Source organism: Sinohyriopsis cumingii, unplaced genomic scaffold (genome assembly GCF_028554795.1).
Source record: "Sinohyriopsis cumingii isolate HCF-2022 unplaced genomic scaffold, ASM2855479v2 utg000741l, whole genome shotgun sequence".
Classification (NCBI taxonomy): Eukaryota; Metazoa; Mollusca; class Bivalvia; order Unionida; family Unionidae; genus Sinohyriopsis; species Sinohyriopsis cumingii.
This window is the reverse complement of record NW_028315927.1, coordinates 1,693,300-1,711,936: the sequence shown is the minus strand read 5'-3', so window position 1 is coordinate 1,711,936 and position 18,637 is coordinate 1,693,300. Positions and strand designations below refer to the sequence as shown.

The 18,637-nt window shown below is 33.9% G+C and overlaps 1 protein-coding gene across 3 annotated transcripts in view; it reads left to right on the top strand.

Moving 5' to 3' along the window:
• Nucleotides 1–18,637, top strand: part of LOC149773257 (uncharacterized) — a 66,360-nt gene that overhangs the window by 23,456 nt on the left and 24,267 nt on the right. For all 3 annotated transcript variants that reach the window (XM_089946548.1, XM_089946546.1, XM_089946547.1), the window contains 8 exons: nt 3,660–3,836; nt 4,625–4,668; nt 9,274–9,311; nt 11,604–11,704; nt 12,803–12,970; nt 14,373–14,416; nt 16,461–16,577; nt 17,067–17,180. In XM_089946548.1, coding sequence (XP_089802674.1) covers nt 3,660–3,836; nt 4,625–4,668; nt 9,274–9,311; nt 11,604–11,704; nt 12,803–12,970; nt 14,373–14,416; nt 16,461–16,577; nt 17,067–17,180 — 803 coding nt within the window. The remainder of the gene's footprint in view (nt 1–3,659; nt 3,837–4,624; nt 4,669–9,273; nt 9,312–11,603; nt 11,705–12,802; nt 12,971–14,372; nt 14,417–16,460; nt 16,578–17,066; nt 17,181–18,637) is intronic.

The window sequence follows — 18,637 nt, the reverse complement described above, 5'->3', positions numbered from 1 at the left end:
TGACTCCTAAAAGACCTGCCGATTGATTTCCATGAGATAGATTAAAATATTTTTGGTCGATATGACTTCAGATCAAAAAGGTGGTAACTAACTGATCACCCGTCTCCATTTTTACATCTGGACCCAAATGTTCACAAAATAACAAATTAGGAACTAAGTTTCATCACATTCACTAATAGCGTTCTGAACCAAACAGGATATCTCAAGATGGTGCTCTATTTCGACAATGAATGATTGTCTTTTGTCACACTTCATTAGAATAAAGAGAAAGGGTAGTAGGAAAAGGATCATATGATAAATATCTATTTATTGATCAATAAACTTGTTATGTAGATGAATACGTTTCATCATATTTATATGAGGTTTTTCCCGTTGCTCTGGCAACTTCACAAGCAGAATTCAAATCAGGGATTTCATTTCATCCAATTCTGGTTTAAACCTGGCTTGTCAGTTATAAGTGAATTAACCATAACGTTATCTTCAACTTGTTCATTGTCTGGTGAGAGATGAATACACTTTATAGGTAAAGAAGTCACGTCTCCAACAGCCACATATCCTGAGAATAAGTCTGACACCAAACTGACATAATGGAAAGGGAGAATAACAAAGCCGCACTCTACTCCCTGAATAACATTTTTTACACGACTGAGACCTCTCAGACAAAATCGAACCCCTGATGATATAAGAATCTGTGAAGTTCCTGAGTCCCTTATTTGTTTAGTAGTAATAGGCTTGGCAGAATCACCAATATGTGATACTGAATTTTTCAACACGAATTGTTCTTATTTCTCCATGATAAAATCAGACTTTGGTTTGTCCCCCCAAACCAGTGTATTACTCTCAATACCTGTCCCTGATCTTGACCTGTCTGAGATAAGATCATTTAAACGGCAGTGTCTTTATTATGTTGTTTTACTGTGCAACATGTAGCAATCAGAAATATGTGGCCTTTTGTTTTGAAATACATAGAAAGCGATTAGGATTTCTAATCAGACCTTATAGAAATGTGGTGTTTAAAAGTTGTGAAAGATAGAGGTTTAGAAGTGCTCGTATGGGACTGAGATAATCTGTTTACCAACAACAAAACTGCTGAGAGGATGACTTGTTGAGAAATGAAACTTTGTGAGTCAAGAAAAAGTCGTCAGTTGCTCGAATATTATTTTCCAACGTTTCTTCATTTTGATCATCAAAATAGGTCTCGCTATCACTATGGATTCATTTCATGAACTCTTGAACTAATACCAGCTATCAGAGGTTATCAAAGTTTGGTCAACATTTTTGGCGTCTTATATATAAAAAATAAGTGCTCTTTTCCATGCAAATTCGACATACGTTTGCTCACTTTGTGCAGTTTCGTTTCTATCATTTCTAATCCTTTGTTGATATGCCTCAGGTACTAACTCATAACCATTAAAGACTAACTCCTTAACCACATCATGATCAGTACTTTATTCTACGGAGAGTGAAGTGTAAATTGCACGAGATTTGCCAGTAAGTACAGTTGGCGATAATAAAGTCCAATGTTCCTTTGGCCATGTCAGTTATTCTGACACCAGGTCGACTGGTCCTAACACTAATCTCTTAATGCTTGGCGCCTATCGAGGCATCTGTTAGTACCATGTTTACGTCTTTGGTATGTATTCGCGACATACAGTATCCTAAGCGGACTCTCTAGCCTCTGGACCACAGGAACGGTCAAAGTATGGAAGGTGTTTTTTTAAATAATTTTTAAAACATTAAAGCCTGAACTTGGGTGTAAAAGCTGGCGGGATTGTGTTCCTCCTGCCAGTCCTATATCTTTTATTCCATATTTAATTTTAGTTCGTCTATCTCTCTTCCTTTTCTTGTAGTTACTTCTCTTCGTTTCATCTTTGCCTCTCTCTTTTCTCTCTCTTCATTTATACCTTTTTCTCATGTATCTTTCTCTTTGCATTTGCCTTTCGTTTGTCTCTCCATGTCTCTGCATTTGCATTTTCCTCTCGTCTTGTCTTCTATACCTCTCTCTGTTTGATCTCTCTGCATTTGTATTTCTTTTTCTATTTTCCTCTTTTTTGAACTTTTATGTTCATTTTTGTTCTCTCCGACTCTCCCTTTCCTCTTTCTGCGTTTGGATATCCATTATTTCCCACTGAAGCTGAAGATTTTTATTTTAACTCTTTGTTCATCTTTCTGAACTCTAATTCTTTCAATTTCCAAACAAATTCATATCCATATTTACTGATCAAACTCAAGATACTAAGTTCCTGAAACTTTGTTTTCTCCAAATATTGAATCACAATATTCTATATAGTTTAATTTGTTCAAGCAATTTTCATTGAGGAGAGATCACAATGTTCAACAAGCTTATTCAACTCGTATATTTCAAAACAATCTAACCATTCCTGGGTAGGATTGAAAATAAATTCTCCACTTCAGATGACATTATGAAAGCTTGCTGGTTTCAGATAAGATATGTGAAATATGTGAAACTTCCTTGTCCAGTGACTAGGAATCTTCCGAAACAATGTTAATTTAAATTTTGAAGATTTTTTTTATATCTCTGAAATGTTTAACAGAATATGAAATCTCGTACGAGCCCACAGTGTGTCTTACGACTCTATGGTCTTAAAAATATGTAACAGAAGTACATGTTTCCAACATGTTTAGAAACATCAGAAAGTAAATGTTTTTCCTTATGTTAAAGAGGACCTTACATTATAATGAGCTAAGTCCTAAATAATCATTAAAACAATCAAGTAGGGAAAGAGTCTAAGATCAATTTAGGACAACGAGCAAGCACAAAATACAATTTAAATATACATAACAGAGATCAGGTGTTGTTCATGTTTAATTTGGGGGCATAAAGCCTTTAATATTTGGAGCACATGGGTAGGTGGCCTGAGGTGTTGTTTACGCCTGGGGTCATCAAAAACCTCTGACAAATGGCAGATATGGATATTTTTTTTTATTTTTAAAAACACAAATGGAGGATACAGAATATATGACCTAGTGCGTTGTTTGAAAATGGTGATATGAGTTTGGTGACCTTGTGTCGATTTTTATTTAAGTAGTGAGGAGTTATTGGTTTAATATATTGTATCCTCTGGGTTGGAGTACTGGTATCTGAAATGAAAATAAAGTTTAGTCATGGTGAAGACCCAGTATAGTGGTCTTCAATTCTTCTAAACTGTAGGTAGAAGGAGGAAATAAACATTTCGGAGAATATCAACCGAACTATTTATATTTCCTTTTCTTTCCAATGTATCTAGCAATCTGAAAGTTAAGGTTTCGTTAGCACATCATCAAAAAGGTTACTTTAACCGTTTTGAAACAGAATATGTTTTAGGTTGCATTATTTTAAGATTTATAACATCTAGATGATAAAGTTCTAGTCGTATCAAATGTGTATCATACTGCTTCGGACAAGGCTTGTCAATAAATATATTAACTCTAAATTGTCCTCACAAATAAATACCAAGCAAGAAAGAAGTTTAGATTTACGTTGAAAAGCTTCCTGCTGACAGCATATGACGAAAAGAAACAATTTTTGCCAGAATTTTACATTTTACACATACCTTCCACCGCTTCATCGAAATTTAAATGTACCAGTTGAAACATTTGGCTATATATATATATATATATATATATATATATATATATATATATATATATATATATAGACTCATCGATCACTTCTCGTTCTTCGGACTACATCAAGAGAACGTGAAAATCATCAATGTGAGGGACACTCTATATTTAAACCACCAGAATGTGAAAATGGCTACACTGACGTGGATCCCTCTTGACACTGATATTGGTCAACACATTGTATGTGTTGACGTAGAAGACACAAACGGGTAAGAATCCTTTTGAGGGTGCAAATGAAGTAGTATAATGTTCATGTTTTGTATACTTTGCTTCAATGTTTACATGTGGAATGGAGCTAGTTTGAATCCAGAGGCTAGGTGTTTGAACAAGGACTAAACCTGCTCGAAGATGTTTAGAGGCGTTGTAGATACTTTGAGGGCATATTAGTAAACAATTCAATACATGGGGTCATATATGGTAATACATAAGCGGGGGCAAAAAGGCACATACTGTCTTTAATAAAGATCTACATTTCAACCAAAGATCAGGTTTGTGCGCTTTAGATTTTCTTTTGCACTTCGGTGTTGTCATATTTATTAAAGCATCATAATTGCAAAGGGTATCTAAAACAAATTCATAGACAGTGAGATCGATATTTACAAGACGATATGTGATACTATCAGCATTAGCTTGCTATTTCGTTATCCTGCCTTGATTGTAACAGATTGCCTCTTCCATTAAATACCTTCTTTTTCACCGTCAATCAGTAAATATAATGATTCATATTAGGTAACTAACGTCCTTAAAAGAACTCCCGTACTTAAATCTAACCTTTTCATTAGCAATTTTGTTTTAAAACTTTAAAGCAAACCATTTTTAATTTCGAGATAATAATGATGAGAATAATGCTTAAATATATTTAATATGATACAAAGTTAATGTGTTTGTAGATTGCATAAAATCTGTCATGCATGTACATGTATGGATTGAGTCTTATCGTGCATGCATGTTCGAGTGACCTTTGTTTTTGTACACCCTTATTTCTTGTCCGTTACAGCATGGATTCTTCTGATCAACGATGCTTTATGATAGAAGTCAGGAGTAAGTTTATATTGCTTTATTTTATTTTATTCCACTGTAAATACATTTTCCTTGATTTCATACCGTTTCTTGAGCCAAATGTACAAAACACACATTTGCTCGGAGTTTTCAGCAAATTACCCTTATATAAATCCTCAATCTATATTGCAATACCAAAACGGAATAACACGTGCCTATGATATCAAAAGAGATTTGGCGAAGAGTGAAACTAAGGTATTTGACCGAAAAGGTGGAGAGCCCATATTGCTGTTTGAAAACGATATTAATATCACTTAAAAATCATAAAATTTAGTCACTTATTTGAAAGTTCTAAAGAGATCATCTTTGGTGCTTAGATGTAACTGATATTTATGTTTTGGTCAACAATAACGAACAATGAAAAAGCCTCAGAATTTGAAAGCTGTTTTCGTCTATATGTGATTTCTTTCTCCATATGCGGATTTTTTGTTACTGCATGATATAGAACAAAACTGGTGTCAGAAAAATGGACATAGGAAATGTTTCGCTAATTCAAGGTGTGAGAATAATCTGAATTGAACCTTTAAACAATTCATCGAATTTAAAAAAGAACTTTTTAATCTACAAAGGATTGTAACACTTCTACGTGTTATAGGAAATAATTGAAACCATGCAAATCGACATAATATCTCATTCATTTGTTGAAAGTTTGTATGCAACTGACTTTTAAAATTAAATAGTCGGCGTGATTGATAGGTAACATAATTCACTGTTTTTGTCTATAACAGCAATAACAAATTTGTATTCGTTATAAGATGAGTAATGGAATATCAATAAGATAACTGAACCAGATATAAAATGAAGCGCCATTCTTTTAAAACACAATTGCATCATAATTTTAATGAAAACCAAACAGAAAGGACCTAACTGCATGTTTATTATTGCTAAATATTGTATCTGCTACAAACAACGATTCTAAACACCAAATAAAGATTGACTGAAGGAAATATGAAGCCCCTGCATCTAATCCCTGAATTTAAGTAACGACTAAAATTTAACTCTTCACAAAACCCAATAATATTGATGACGAATAATCCAAATTGATTTTTAATATTTATGAAATTATCATCTTCTTCAGCGAAATAGTGTCTGTGCATATTATAAGAAGGCGAAATAAAGACCGTACATTACCTCAATGAAATTAAAAATTAATTATCTTCTATCGCTTTGATTTTGATGTAAAATTAAATAAACAGATTAAAATTCGTTCGAGAAACTTAAAATTCAATCCGCGAGACTAAGCGAGTGCAATTTTGAAGACAGTTAGTGAACACAAAACAATAATTTTGTACATTCCTTCACATCGTAAATAATGACTGAACACAGAGACAACAATGGCAATGGGAGATGATTTCCTTGTGTGTTGGAAGGCACAATTATTCTCTTACGGATTACTTCCCTTCAAGAACCTTTTTTCTACTCTCGGTACAAAATATCCACATTTAGCTACATTTAGTGATCATAATCTTACGTAAAGGAATACACAGAGAATATAAGTAATAAGGAAATACACAAGGAGCGTGCTACTTTGGGGGAATTGTCGTTTTTTAATTATTGTTAGAGTGGACTGCATTACAGCATAGAGCAGTGGTGTAATGAAGAGGTTAAAATCGCAAAATAATGTGTGGTACGTGACAGAGCTAAAAAACGCAAGCAAACATCGACACTTAAAATAGTTACGTAGCTAAACACCAATGCTGGTGAGATAAACTAAATTATGAAAGACTTGTTCAATATTTAAATTTTTGTATCGAAGAGACTTAGAGATTTTTATGGTGATTGGCAATGATGCGTGAAAGCTCAATTTGATGATAAGACTTAAGAAACAACCCATTCAGGACGGTTTGTAAGATGAGAATTTAAATGTTTTTAATTTTAACAGACATTTCTGTTGTTTGATGGAAGCTCGGTACAATATATGATATCAAAACAATCTGACATGATTTGAATAAATTTGTAAATGTTTCTGTATGTGTTAAACAATTTCACTTCAAAACGTTTAGAGCAGCGAAACTAGAAAGACAATGATATATTGATCTATTCTTTGTAGTTCAACTTGATGGTCCTAATAATTACAAAGTTGGAATCTAATTCTTCACGATAGTTGTAAACCTAGGTAAATAAACTTGACGACATCAAGATATATGTAAATACACTTAAATGGTCTCTTAACACAATATTGATACCTCAACAGCCATTATGCGTGAAAAAACTCAGTTATAAGAATTCAAGAAACTATAAACGCAAGTACATGTTCCGTATGCTGTTTCTTATAATTTTAAAGTAGCATTGTTACAGAGGCAACCAATGTCAATGGTGTAATTGGAAAGAACACAATTCCGATTTTTTTTTAACACATCATAATTGTAGAATAACCGCCAGGAGTCCTAATGTAAGTTTAATTATAAAATATATACCATCGAAACAAAATTTTTGTTATAGGAAACAAATAGTATATTCATTAATGTTAAGAAATAATTGAACCTTGAAACCTTCACAACATTGAAGTAAAGACATATGCATTGCTATAATTGATAAATGCAAATAATGTCCTGTCCATCAGTATAATTCTCCCTAATTAGCAAATAATGCCAGTCATGTTTAAGGTGTAGAACTTGATTAACGCCGCGTCCATAATGATTGAGATTTGAACACGTGGTGGAATTGTTGTAAAACCACATGGATTCTACGAGTCAAATGACGGACACTACTTGCACAAAAATGGACAGATAAAAATGAATAAATTACGATGGGTCAAGATTAAAGGATTTCTTGTGTAACTTTATCCCTGAAAATGGTTGTGATCCGAATGTGAAGAAAAATATGCTTATATAAGCAATATGCTTATATAAACAATTAATGAACAAATGATGAACACAATGAAGTGTCAGAGAAGCATTTGCTTAATCAGCCTAATAATTACGATATTGGTTGGATATCTAAAGTGGATTTTAAAATTTTCTTACTCGGTTGTGGTTGTTTCAAAGATTGATTATTTGCCATCATATAAATAGATTTGTCTCTCTTGCAATGGAATACTAAAATAATTCGATGGGTACTACAATCAACAATGCCAAAATTATAATCCACATTTAGAAGGAAAGGAAAAAGTGCCATTCACTGATAAACGTAATTTTTGCTTTCAAATAGGCTTCGAACTAAATGAGATGTACAGAAGTGTATATTGGGATTAACAGCCATGATGAAAATTCTAACCTGAATATAAATTTATGCCTGAAACCTAATATGATTTGGAGAACGAATTTGTTAAAATCCATCAATAAGCTGTAACGAATGTTAAGAAATGATAAATCTGGGAAGAAAAGGAAATCAGAAACAAAAATGAATAGAGATGAAAGTGAATATTTCATATCTCAGAATTGTTATATTTGCTAGCAGAACAAATTTTCGCGATGGCTCAGATCACCTTATAGATTGAAAAATAAGAAAATTAAATTAACAAAATATACGATAGACTAGCAAATCTATATTGAAGCATGCATTTGTTGAATGAAATGGTTTACAAAATATTCAGAAGTAAATACATTACCATACGACTCTTTTAATGACTCATAAAATGTCATTGTGCATTTATGTTAAGAAATGACAAACATCGCATATGACATCACTCTTTTTAGCTATGAATCTTCCAGTCCAAGGTTAAATTATAAAAAAACAAACATTTGTCAGTGTGAAAATGTACTGATATGAATTGTTGCGAATTCATACGATTTCATTTCAACAAAATCTGCCCGCCACTGCCTATCCATCTGATTGACTAAAATGTTATTGTTCAGAACCTTTATCTCACATGCTTGTGTATTGTGTGTAGAGCATTCAGCTAACCATTCTTTCTATTTAACGTATTTCATGTTTCTCCCGTTTCATTTGTTCCCACTATTGATTTCTGTTTGCATAGGCATCATGCCTTTTCGGATCATAATAAATATGTCTCAAATTATAGTGATTTGTCATTTGAAGAATATCCAGAGAATGATGTATGCTTAATAAATTGTTGTTTAAAGTTATGAACAAGCCATCGACATGAACGCATTAAACATGTAATTTTTCCAGCATTCTTCTTTATCACATTGAATTTATTAACTGTTAACTTACAACAAGCGTTCCTAGTTATATGTCTCATTCTGTACAGCTTGCGAGTATACACAAAATCACCATAGTTTTGACCATCCACTTAAAACTCCGCCCAAATGTGCATTATCTCATTATCTCTACATGTCGACAAATCTGTTTTCACGTTTCACTCGTGAAATATTTATATCACGTCTGTGGACATGCTGATTTGAATAAAATGTAGTTTTGTGCAATTATTTACGCTGAGTCAAGATCCTAGTTTAATATCTTGAGTTCGCTGCCTTCGTAGTCCTACTAATCTAGTACTGTTCGATTTGGGAACTATTACCTTTGTGTCTGGCTGTAACAGCAAGTTTATAGTAGTGACTATAATGAAGCAATTGGAATTAGAATTACTAGATGCAATTTTTTTTAATATTTTCGCATGAAACGATCTTACTGTTTTGATCCCAAATAATATGTGACAAAACGAGACATACTAATTCTTTTCAGAGTTACCCAATATGAGTCAGCCACTTCAAATTCCATTGGTATGTATTTGCTGTCAGCATATGTTGAGTGTATATGCATGCTCAGAGTTGTCTGTCATGAAGCTATGAAGCTACTCCTAGCTTTAGCAGGTGGAATATTTCCGGTTTTGGTTTATTCCGAATTATTCTGAATATTTGTTTATAGAATTGTTTCACTCTTTGATGCAAGCAATGCTTCTCAACAGTGGCGTCTCTAAAGGGATTTAACACAGTGCGGTAACTCATTGTGTCACCCCCATGGACCTCCTTCCTGCAGAAAAATTCAAAACATTTATAGACAGCCATTCTGGTGTCACCTCATTGATGATGTCACCCGGTGCGGTCCGCACCCCCGCACCCCCTAGTGACGCCACTGCTGCTCAAGACTACATTCATGAAATAATGTTCACCTTTAATCGAACTTTTTTCTTTAGTTCACCCATGTCTTTCCTCCTTATTCGGCACAACTTTATAGACCATGTCCTACATATTTTAACTTACAATGTCCTACATGTTATGAATTAAACAATTTGTATTGCTAATAATCTAACACTGCAATCTGCATTCTAAGAATCAGCTACATCATGTATAATGCGTAAAACGATTTCATTCGCAAACTTCTAAGGTCGATGCCCTGAAATAGTTCAAAAAAACATCGCTTGGTCCAACGAGGATATTGGTACTGTTAAAAAGTCAGCTTGACCTATTTTCTAATGAGCCATTTGCAAATCAGCTGATTTGTATACTGAATTTGAGATACTCGAAAAACATAATGATTTATTAATAAGCCTCATATGACACTGTATTGCTACTTAGTATTACCTTGCTATATTACGAGGAATCATTCAATCTTGATACTCTGTTGGTCTCGAAAGACATATAGTCATTGGATTTATTTAAATTAATATCATTTGTTCGAACTACGATGCTAAAATAATGAAATATCTGGAATATAATTTACGGTTATGCAAATTACATTAAAATAAAACAGGTGGCGATATGAATAATCAATTTTTAGTTGAACACAAAATATGTTTCAGCATCAGCATCAAGTTAAAGCCAACTAGCTGAATTATCAAAACAATCAAGCTTTTATTCCTGTAGAAATATCATGTCATATGTTGTCTTCTGTTTGTCTTGTCTTTGATTGGTATTTGCCTTTGAAAACGACTCACTTAGTGTCGAAAGCACCGAGGCTAGTATGAAACTAGTTGTGCAGTGGTCGTTGTCAGTTTACTGCGTTTAACTTAATCAATCCCTGACACCAGCGCCGGCACCAGACTATCTGGCGCCCTAGGCAAGGTTAGATTCTGGCGCACCCCCCACCCCGGAAAATATCAATTTCAAAATTTATAAATAAATTTCTTTTTAAAAATTTTCAACATTTGAGCACAGACCAAGGGTAATTTAAAAAAAAAATTGCCCCTCTGTGCTCTAATGTCCGGACACCCCCCCCCCAAAAAAAAGCACTACTTGAAACTATTTTATTTGCAAAATTAAGACAAGAATAAGCAAACATAAAAAACGGACATTTAAATACGTAACAGGCCATTTCTTTCCTTGTTTATACCATTAAAATAAGGAGTTTCCCCTCTCAATTTGGTTTCTGAGGCAAACTGGTTTCGTATACGCGTGATTACACAGAAAAACTCGTGGCCTATAAAAACACGCGAAAGTAATTACGAACTGAAAGTTTCTTAAGCGCGATTTTCACTCACTCATTTCGGTTGTTCCGGTCAGCCTGGTGTTTCGGTCAGACTGAATCTACCCGATTATTTGTCCCTGTATGAAATAAACCAGGATTAAAAGCGACCCTCAATAAAACTGAAATTTATTTATTTATGTTCAAAACTGCTGTTGATTTGGAGAAATGCGCCGCCTGAAATCAGCGCCCTAGGCGGCTGCCTAGTTTGCCTATATGGTAGCGCCGGCCCTGCCTGACACATACTATCCTTTCCTGGATCCAGTGAACTTGAAAGGACTGTTATTTGCCATTAGTACTCTCTGTCTGGTTGTCTGTCTGTCTGTCTATATATAAAATATATTTTAAAAACTTACATTGTTCAACGGTTGAAGAAAATAAAGGAAGCAGTGGAAAGGATTTGCATCATATTAGTGATCACATTAAAGACATTATTTACAAAAATGTCGTATTAATGATCGCGTAAAGACATTATTTAGAAAACGTTATTATTGCTAAACAAGATTGATAAATTTAAACTTATTTAATTTGATTCATAACTTCATATGAAACGGAAAACTCATGGAAGGTGCGATATTTACAACAAAGAAAATGATATTTTTATTTTTCAGGATACACCTTACATTTTTAATATTGCTGGAAAGGATGTCCTCTGGTGTGATGTGGATTCTACGTGCACGTTTCCTATCTATGCAAAGACGCCACTCTTTGGGTACTGTCATCTTTGGGTAATTCGTCAGAATAAATTTAACAAAATCAAACAAAATGTTTCGACATTTAGTTACCTACACAAATTTAAAATAGATATCGAAATCTTCGTCTAATAAGTTAGTACTTTTAATTTTATATCTTATGGTACAGATATCAATATCGATTCCACGTTAAACTGAAACTTAACGCAACAGTGGTACATAGTAGACCCAAGAATTATACTTTGCCAACGTTTAATTAGCAAACATTTTTTCTTCTTCTCAAAAATAATGCATATGCGTGTATGGAAACCTATTACACAAATTAGTTCATTGTTAATATTTAAGACCGATTTTACCTTATTGGTGAGTTTTGGAATATGTTACTAGGCTTGTGCAGATTCGCATTGCTAAAACTACTTGCCAAAAAGAGGTCACGTACTTATACAGAACCCATAGTCATTACGAACACATTGTTGGCACCTACAGATACGGACCCTCTTAGCCTTTAAGCTTACACTAACAACGTCCTTGAAACAGTTCCAGTGATTCATTTTTGTGAGTAAAACCTTATTATCTTCCAAAGCCAAATCAGAAGCTAAACACAACTTTCAACATGTATAGAGAGAAGATTTGGAATAATATCTGAATTTGAGAACACTAATGTATATGAATTACAAGCCAGAAAAAATATCAGATTTTTCCCCTCGTTCAGACCAGTGTCTTTTACTTTACTCTAAAGGTGAAAAGAAATCTTGCTGCTGAAATGTTCGCAAGCACCTGGAATGAGTAAAACACAATAATGTAGAAATAATTCATGTTGTATTATAATTCTTTATGTTGCCAAAAAATTCGATTACAAGGTATGTATCATTTAAATAGGAATATATATTTAATATTGTACCCACATCAAGTCGATTATGATTGAATATATCTTTAATATAGTACCCACATCATGTTCATTAGAAATTAATGTATCTTTACTAGAGTGTCCACATCAAATCCATTTGTATTGTATATATCTTTACTACATTGCCCACATCAAGTCTATTAGGACTAGGTGTATATTTTCTATAATATCCACATCAAGTCCATTAGGAATGAATATATCTTTACTATAGTGCCCACATCAAGTCCATCAGGATTGTAAGCAGTTTCCTGGATTGGACAGAGATGGACAAGGAGATAAAAAGTAATATTACTACAGGTGTTGGTAGAGGTGACCTAAGGGTTCGACACACATCGGCTGGATCTCCACAAGTGTGCCTGCAAGTGATGGATTCAACAGGGTAAGTTATATTTTGATATATAAGGATATTTGCTGGCGAACGGATATTTCGAGCAGCAGGGATGGCCATATCCACATTTGTTGCGTCGGTGTGCAGGATATTGAGAGAGATATAGCCCAATAACACTGCCAATATTCAAGGTTGCAATGGATTGAAATGCACTGGAATGAAATGAAATATTTGTCCCAAGTAAGGATTTAATACCTGTAAGTGTACTGGCATAGTCAGGGTTGTCAGGGATTTAACTGCACTAAAATCCATGGAAATATTTGTCGCAAGTAACGATTTAATACATTAAATCGTATAGGCATATACAAGATTGTCATTGATTCACGGCTCTATAATCGATCGAAATATTTGTCCCAAGTAAGGATTTAAGACATAAAATTTGTATTGAGAAACATTCATTCTTACCAAAAGTATACACAATAATTCCCGTGAAGCTCTTAAAAATATTAAGCATGCACTGGTTATGGACCATACATTTATGCTTATTGGATTTATAGACGGTGAAATATTTTATTGGAATCTAATCTGAAGTTTGAGGCAGGTGTACTGTAAGGCAAACTAATTTTAGACTGTTAATTTCATTTGACCTTCGTTGATATTGTTTTTCTATCGGGCTTATCTTATTTTAGATATAGACTTTTAAAGAACTGTTGTCGTAAATTGTATTACATTTCAAGTTTCATTGTTAAGGTAGAACAAAGTAGCGATATCATTAAAGCATGTGCAATCTCTCATTGTCTATTTCACTACGGTTCCTTAAAGTATCAAAAGGCACAATGACGTGGTGACGTTATATTATTCTTTCAGCTGCACATCAAACATTAATTGGACAGTATAACGCCATTGTTGCCAACACTTGACAACCGATTATCGGATATATATATATATATATATATATATATATATATATATATATATATATATATATATATATATATATATATATATATATATATATATATAAGATCTTTAAACAGTATAATCCATTTTAATCCATTTTATTTAGATTGTTAGAGTATTTAACCTTTGGTGGATTTAAAGTCATCTGAAGTTTGATTTAAATATTATTAACCTGTTGAATCTCTCAATTTCAAGATTTTACATAATATATACAATAACGTTACTGACGGTTTCAAATATCTTTACAATATCAATGGTATGTTATATTAAGTCTTGGTGTTTTAGGTTGCAATGTAATATAATGTTGCCATGTCTACCAAAATCCATAAGGAATAACGCGACTATTGCGTGCTCTTCCAGATTCTTGATGTTGCATTCGAAGCACTAGCTGTATTAAAGTATATATTATACCCTTCAGGTTTTCTAAAGTTATAATATAACACACACACACACACAGTATTGATCATGATATAAATCTCCTTATCTTTTTCAGGAGAGTTGGTGATACGTGTATCACTGTACAAATAATCCCACCAGGTACTGATGTTTAAAATATACGTTATGCACATCCTTCAGTGTAAAAATCACCATCAAAATATTTAGCGCATATACCAAGAAGACTTGATCATATAGATAATTTTGTTGCATGTATAACTATTAGAAATGAAATTAACTTGGGCATACACTTCAGTTTTTAAAAAAATAGACCTTAAAATCAAATACAAAGCTAATTCACACAACAAAGACTATGCCTTCAATATAACTTTCACGAAGATTTTTGAGACTGAAAGAGGAAACAATGCAAATGTGCAGAGTAAGTTCTTGTGTACCTAATGAATGGACACTTGGTTGGAGTGGGGAATAGTATAAACCCACTACATTTAGAGTATGGAGTAGTATAGAACCCACCCATTTAGAGTACGGAGTAGTATGCACCCACTCATTTAGAGTATGGAGTAGTATAGAACCCACCCATTTAGAGTACGGAGTAGTATGGAACCCACTCATTTATAGTACGGAGTAGTATGCACCCACTCATTTAGAGTACGGAGTAGTATGGAACCAACTCATTTAGAGTACGGAATAGCATAACTCACTTCATTTAGAGTACAGAATCGTATGGACCCACTTCTTTTAGAGTACGGAATAAGATAGACTCACTTCATTTAGAGTACGGATTAGTTTGGACCCGCTTCATTTAGAATACAGAGTAGTATGTACCCGCTTCATTTAGAGTAGGGAGTAGTATGGATTCACCTCTTTTTGAGCACAGAATGGTATTGAAATAGTGAATTTAGAGCATGGAGTAATATGGACCCAGTACATATAAAGTACGGAGTAGTAGTTGTTGTTGTTTTCGTTGTGAGTTTAACACTGTGTTTCAGCACAATATAGTCTATACATGGCATCTAGTATAAATGGGTGAGGAAGAACCCGGGAAAACCCCGGAAAGAACTACCAACTGGCGAGAAACTACTGGCAAGCTTTCTCACGGAGTGCGGAGTAGTATGGATCCACTTCATTTAGAGTATGGAGTAGTATGGACCCACCTAATTTGGATTACAGCATAGTACAGACCCACTGCATTTAGAGTACGTACTAGTATGAAGCCGAATAATTTAGAGTACCAACAAATATGGGCCCACTTCATTTATAGTACGTAATAGTATGGACCCACTTCATCTAGAGTAGCAAAAAATATGGGCCACATTCATTTAGAGTACAGTATAGTATAGACCTACTATATTTGAGTATATAATTGTATCGACCCACTTCATTTAGAGTACAGAATATTATACACCCACTTTATTTAGAATACAGAATAGTATACACCCACTTTATTTAGAGTACAGAGGAGTATAGACTACATGCTTTAACTAGCGATTATTACGGACCCACTTCATTTAGAATACCGAATAATATAGACTCACTTTATTTAGAGTACAGAATAGTATGCACCCACTTTATTTAGAGTACAGAATACTATAGACTACATCCTTAAACAAGCGATTATTATGGACCCACTTCATTTAGAGTACTGAGTAGCAAGGACCCACTTCATTTAGAGTACGGGAGAGCATGGACCCACTTCATTTGGAGTACTGGGTAACATAGACCCACTCCATTGAGAGTACGGGTACGGAAGTGTATGGACCTAGTTCATTTAGAGTACATAATATTATGGAATCACTTCATTTAGGGTATAGAATAGCATGGACCAACTTCATTTAGGGTGCCAACTGATATGGATCGATTATAGTATCATAATATATCTCAGTCATACATATTATTTTCCAAATATAATTTATAATTTAATTCCATGATGGTAGTTGGTGAAGGTAGATTGATGGTAATTGGTAATATCTTGAATCGCCTGTCAACTTTCCCTCTATAATACCGGACCATCCAACACTCGACTTATCTAAATTTCACATCGAATTATTCATTTTTCTTGCAGTGTGTCAAAGAAACCGACACTTAATCGGTTTCTTTAAACGAGCTCCTAACTGAAACAGTGTTCTACATTTATACATGCGTTTGTTTTTGAGATATTCTTGTTTCTAATTTCTACAATAATCAGATCCATGTCTTCGAAGACCATGCGTCAGTGGTGCGTGTGTAAGAAGTGCTGATGATCTAAGCAAGTTTCGTTGTCAGTGTGCAAGTGATCACTATTATGGACAATTCTGCGAGATGGGTATAATTACCTACTTATATATACAGTTTGATACATGTTAGCATAAGCAACTCAAGTTACCATTTAAAACAGTAGATTTTACATTGAGCCATTGTTGATTGATAAAATGTATCTCATTTGTATTTTTAACCTCATTACACATTGTCCAGCGTCCGTAATATTGTTTTACACTCCGTTAGTACTCGTGCATTTGGTTTACGTTCAGTCGTCTGTGAGGATGGTAATTTCATTGTATTACCGCTAGAATTACTGGTTCTAGAAAAATAATTGTAATGCTCTTGCTGCGCCTTTCTGATTGGAGAATATTCCATATTTTATTAATTGTACTCTGAAACTGTTATAGATATAAACAAAGGTAAAATAATTTGCACAGCTAAACGAAGACAGAAGTAAGCATACTGTTGAAATAGAGAATATATAGTTATATCGTTTAAATATTGTTTCATTTTCGTTTTGTATCGTTGTTTACAATATATATTACATATTAAGAGAAGCCTGACTGTGTCCCAAATCTTTGTCAACATGGACAGTGTATTGATTTGCCTGGCCCACACTACTATTGCAAATGCAACATAGGCTGGAGAGGAAAGCTCTGCGACACCGGTATGTTTTATCAATCTCAATCACATCTTCAGCATGAATGAGATTACTGTTCTCTTTCTACGACTGGCTTGATTCAAAGTTTACATTCTGCTTGTAGACGAACAATGATAAATAACGATTTTCTCTCACGAATCTTACAAAAGCTATATATCACTGACGCGTCACAATATAGTAAGTTAATTCTCTAATATAGTCTCCAGTTGAGCACCAAATCAACAAAACCTGAAGCACTAAATATATTTTCGAACATTTAAAGTATTAGATTTTAAAATAATGTAACAATTATGTTTTGAACTTCACAAAGTTTTGATCCAATAAAGAACTAGGGCGTGCATGATAACTCTACATGTCAAATGCACTCCTAGTTTCACGTGGTGTTTTCGTGACCTACACCCAAACTAAACTATGGCGTATTTGACTTGAATTGACCTTAGGGATCGGCCTTTATTTAGGAATTAGCCTCTAGACTTATCGTACATGTATTGTCAATATAGCAAACGTCAGCCAATGCATTAATGAATCAAGCTACAAAGGTCATAACCCAAATGACTTAAATGAAACTATTTAAATTAATATATATTACAGATATTCGTAATTCCTTGTTTCTTAAGGCAACTAAAGATTTATGCAACAGGTAAGTAGTACAAAAAAAAGGAATGATACAATAATGTATACAAACCAATGATTACTATAATTTTATGCACGTGAAAGTGCATCCGCAATCAAATTATGTTTTGCCTTGATGTGCAAGATTTGAATGTTTTATGATTGTAATATCGAATTCCATCGTAACAATCTCTGAGTCTTGTACTTCATTTTATTACTGAAGGTGAGGGTGTTGTGTTCACTGAAGCAAATAGAGAAGGCCACCAACTTATACCTCAAACTGTTGCGAGGTCATCATCAAAACCAAACACTCTTTCTCTATACTGGAATACATCCTCTGGTGCTTATTCAATTTCTTTGAAAAAAGCACATTGGAAAATCCGCAGCAGTTGCTCTTACTGAGTGGCACAGGAACTAAGAAACAGTCTTAACCTTATCCTTAACTTTTATAGGTTTTTATTGACCATGTCCCACCCGATGCCCTAAAAAGGATGGTTTTCATGTGGTCCTTCCAGGGGTCGTTGTAGATGATGACGTGATCGTTGTGAGCGTAACTATTACTTATATCGGATATTACCATATTCATCAAACTTCAGTAAGAACTTGGGGAACCCTTCATTCCAAATGGCATGACATGAATTGGTAAATTACATTTGGTATCACAAATGTTAACTTTTTCGTGGCTCCCATCTTAAGTGGGAATTGCCAGAATCCCTTCAAAAAGTCAAACTTGATGACTTATTATTTGGCTTTTTCAATCATGTCTTTTGAGTCATCGATTCTATGAATTTAAAACAGATCTTTCTTGATGACGCCGTTTACTTTTTTGTGATCAGAAAAGTCTTATGGGC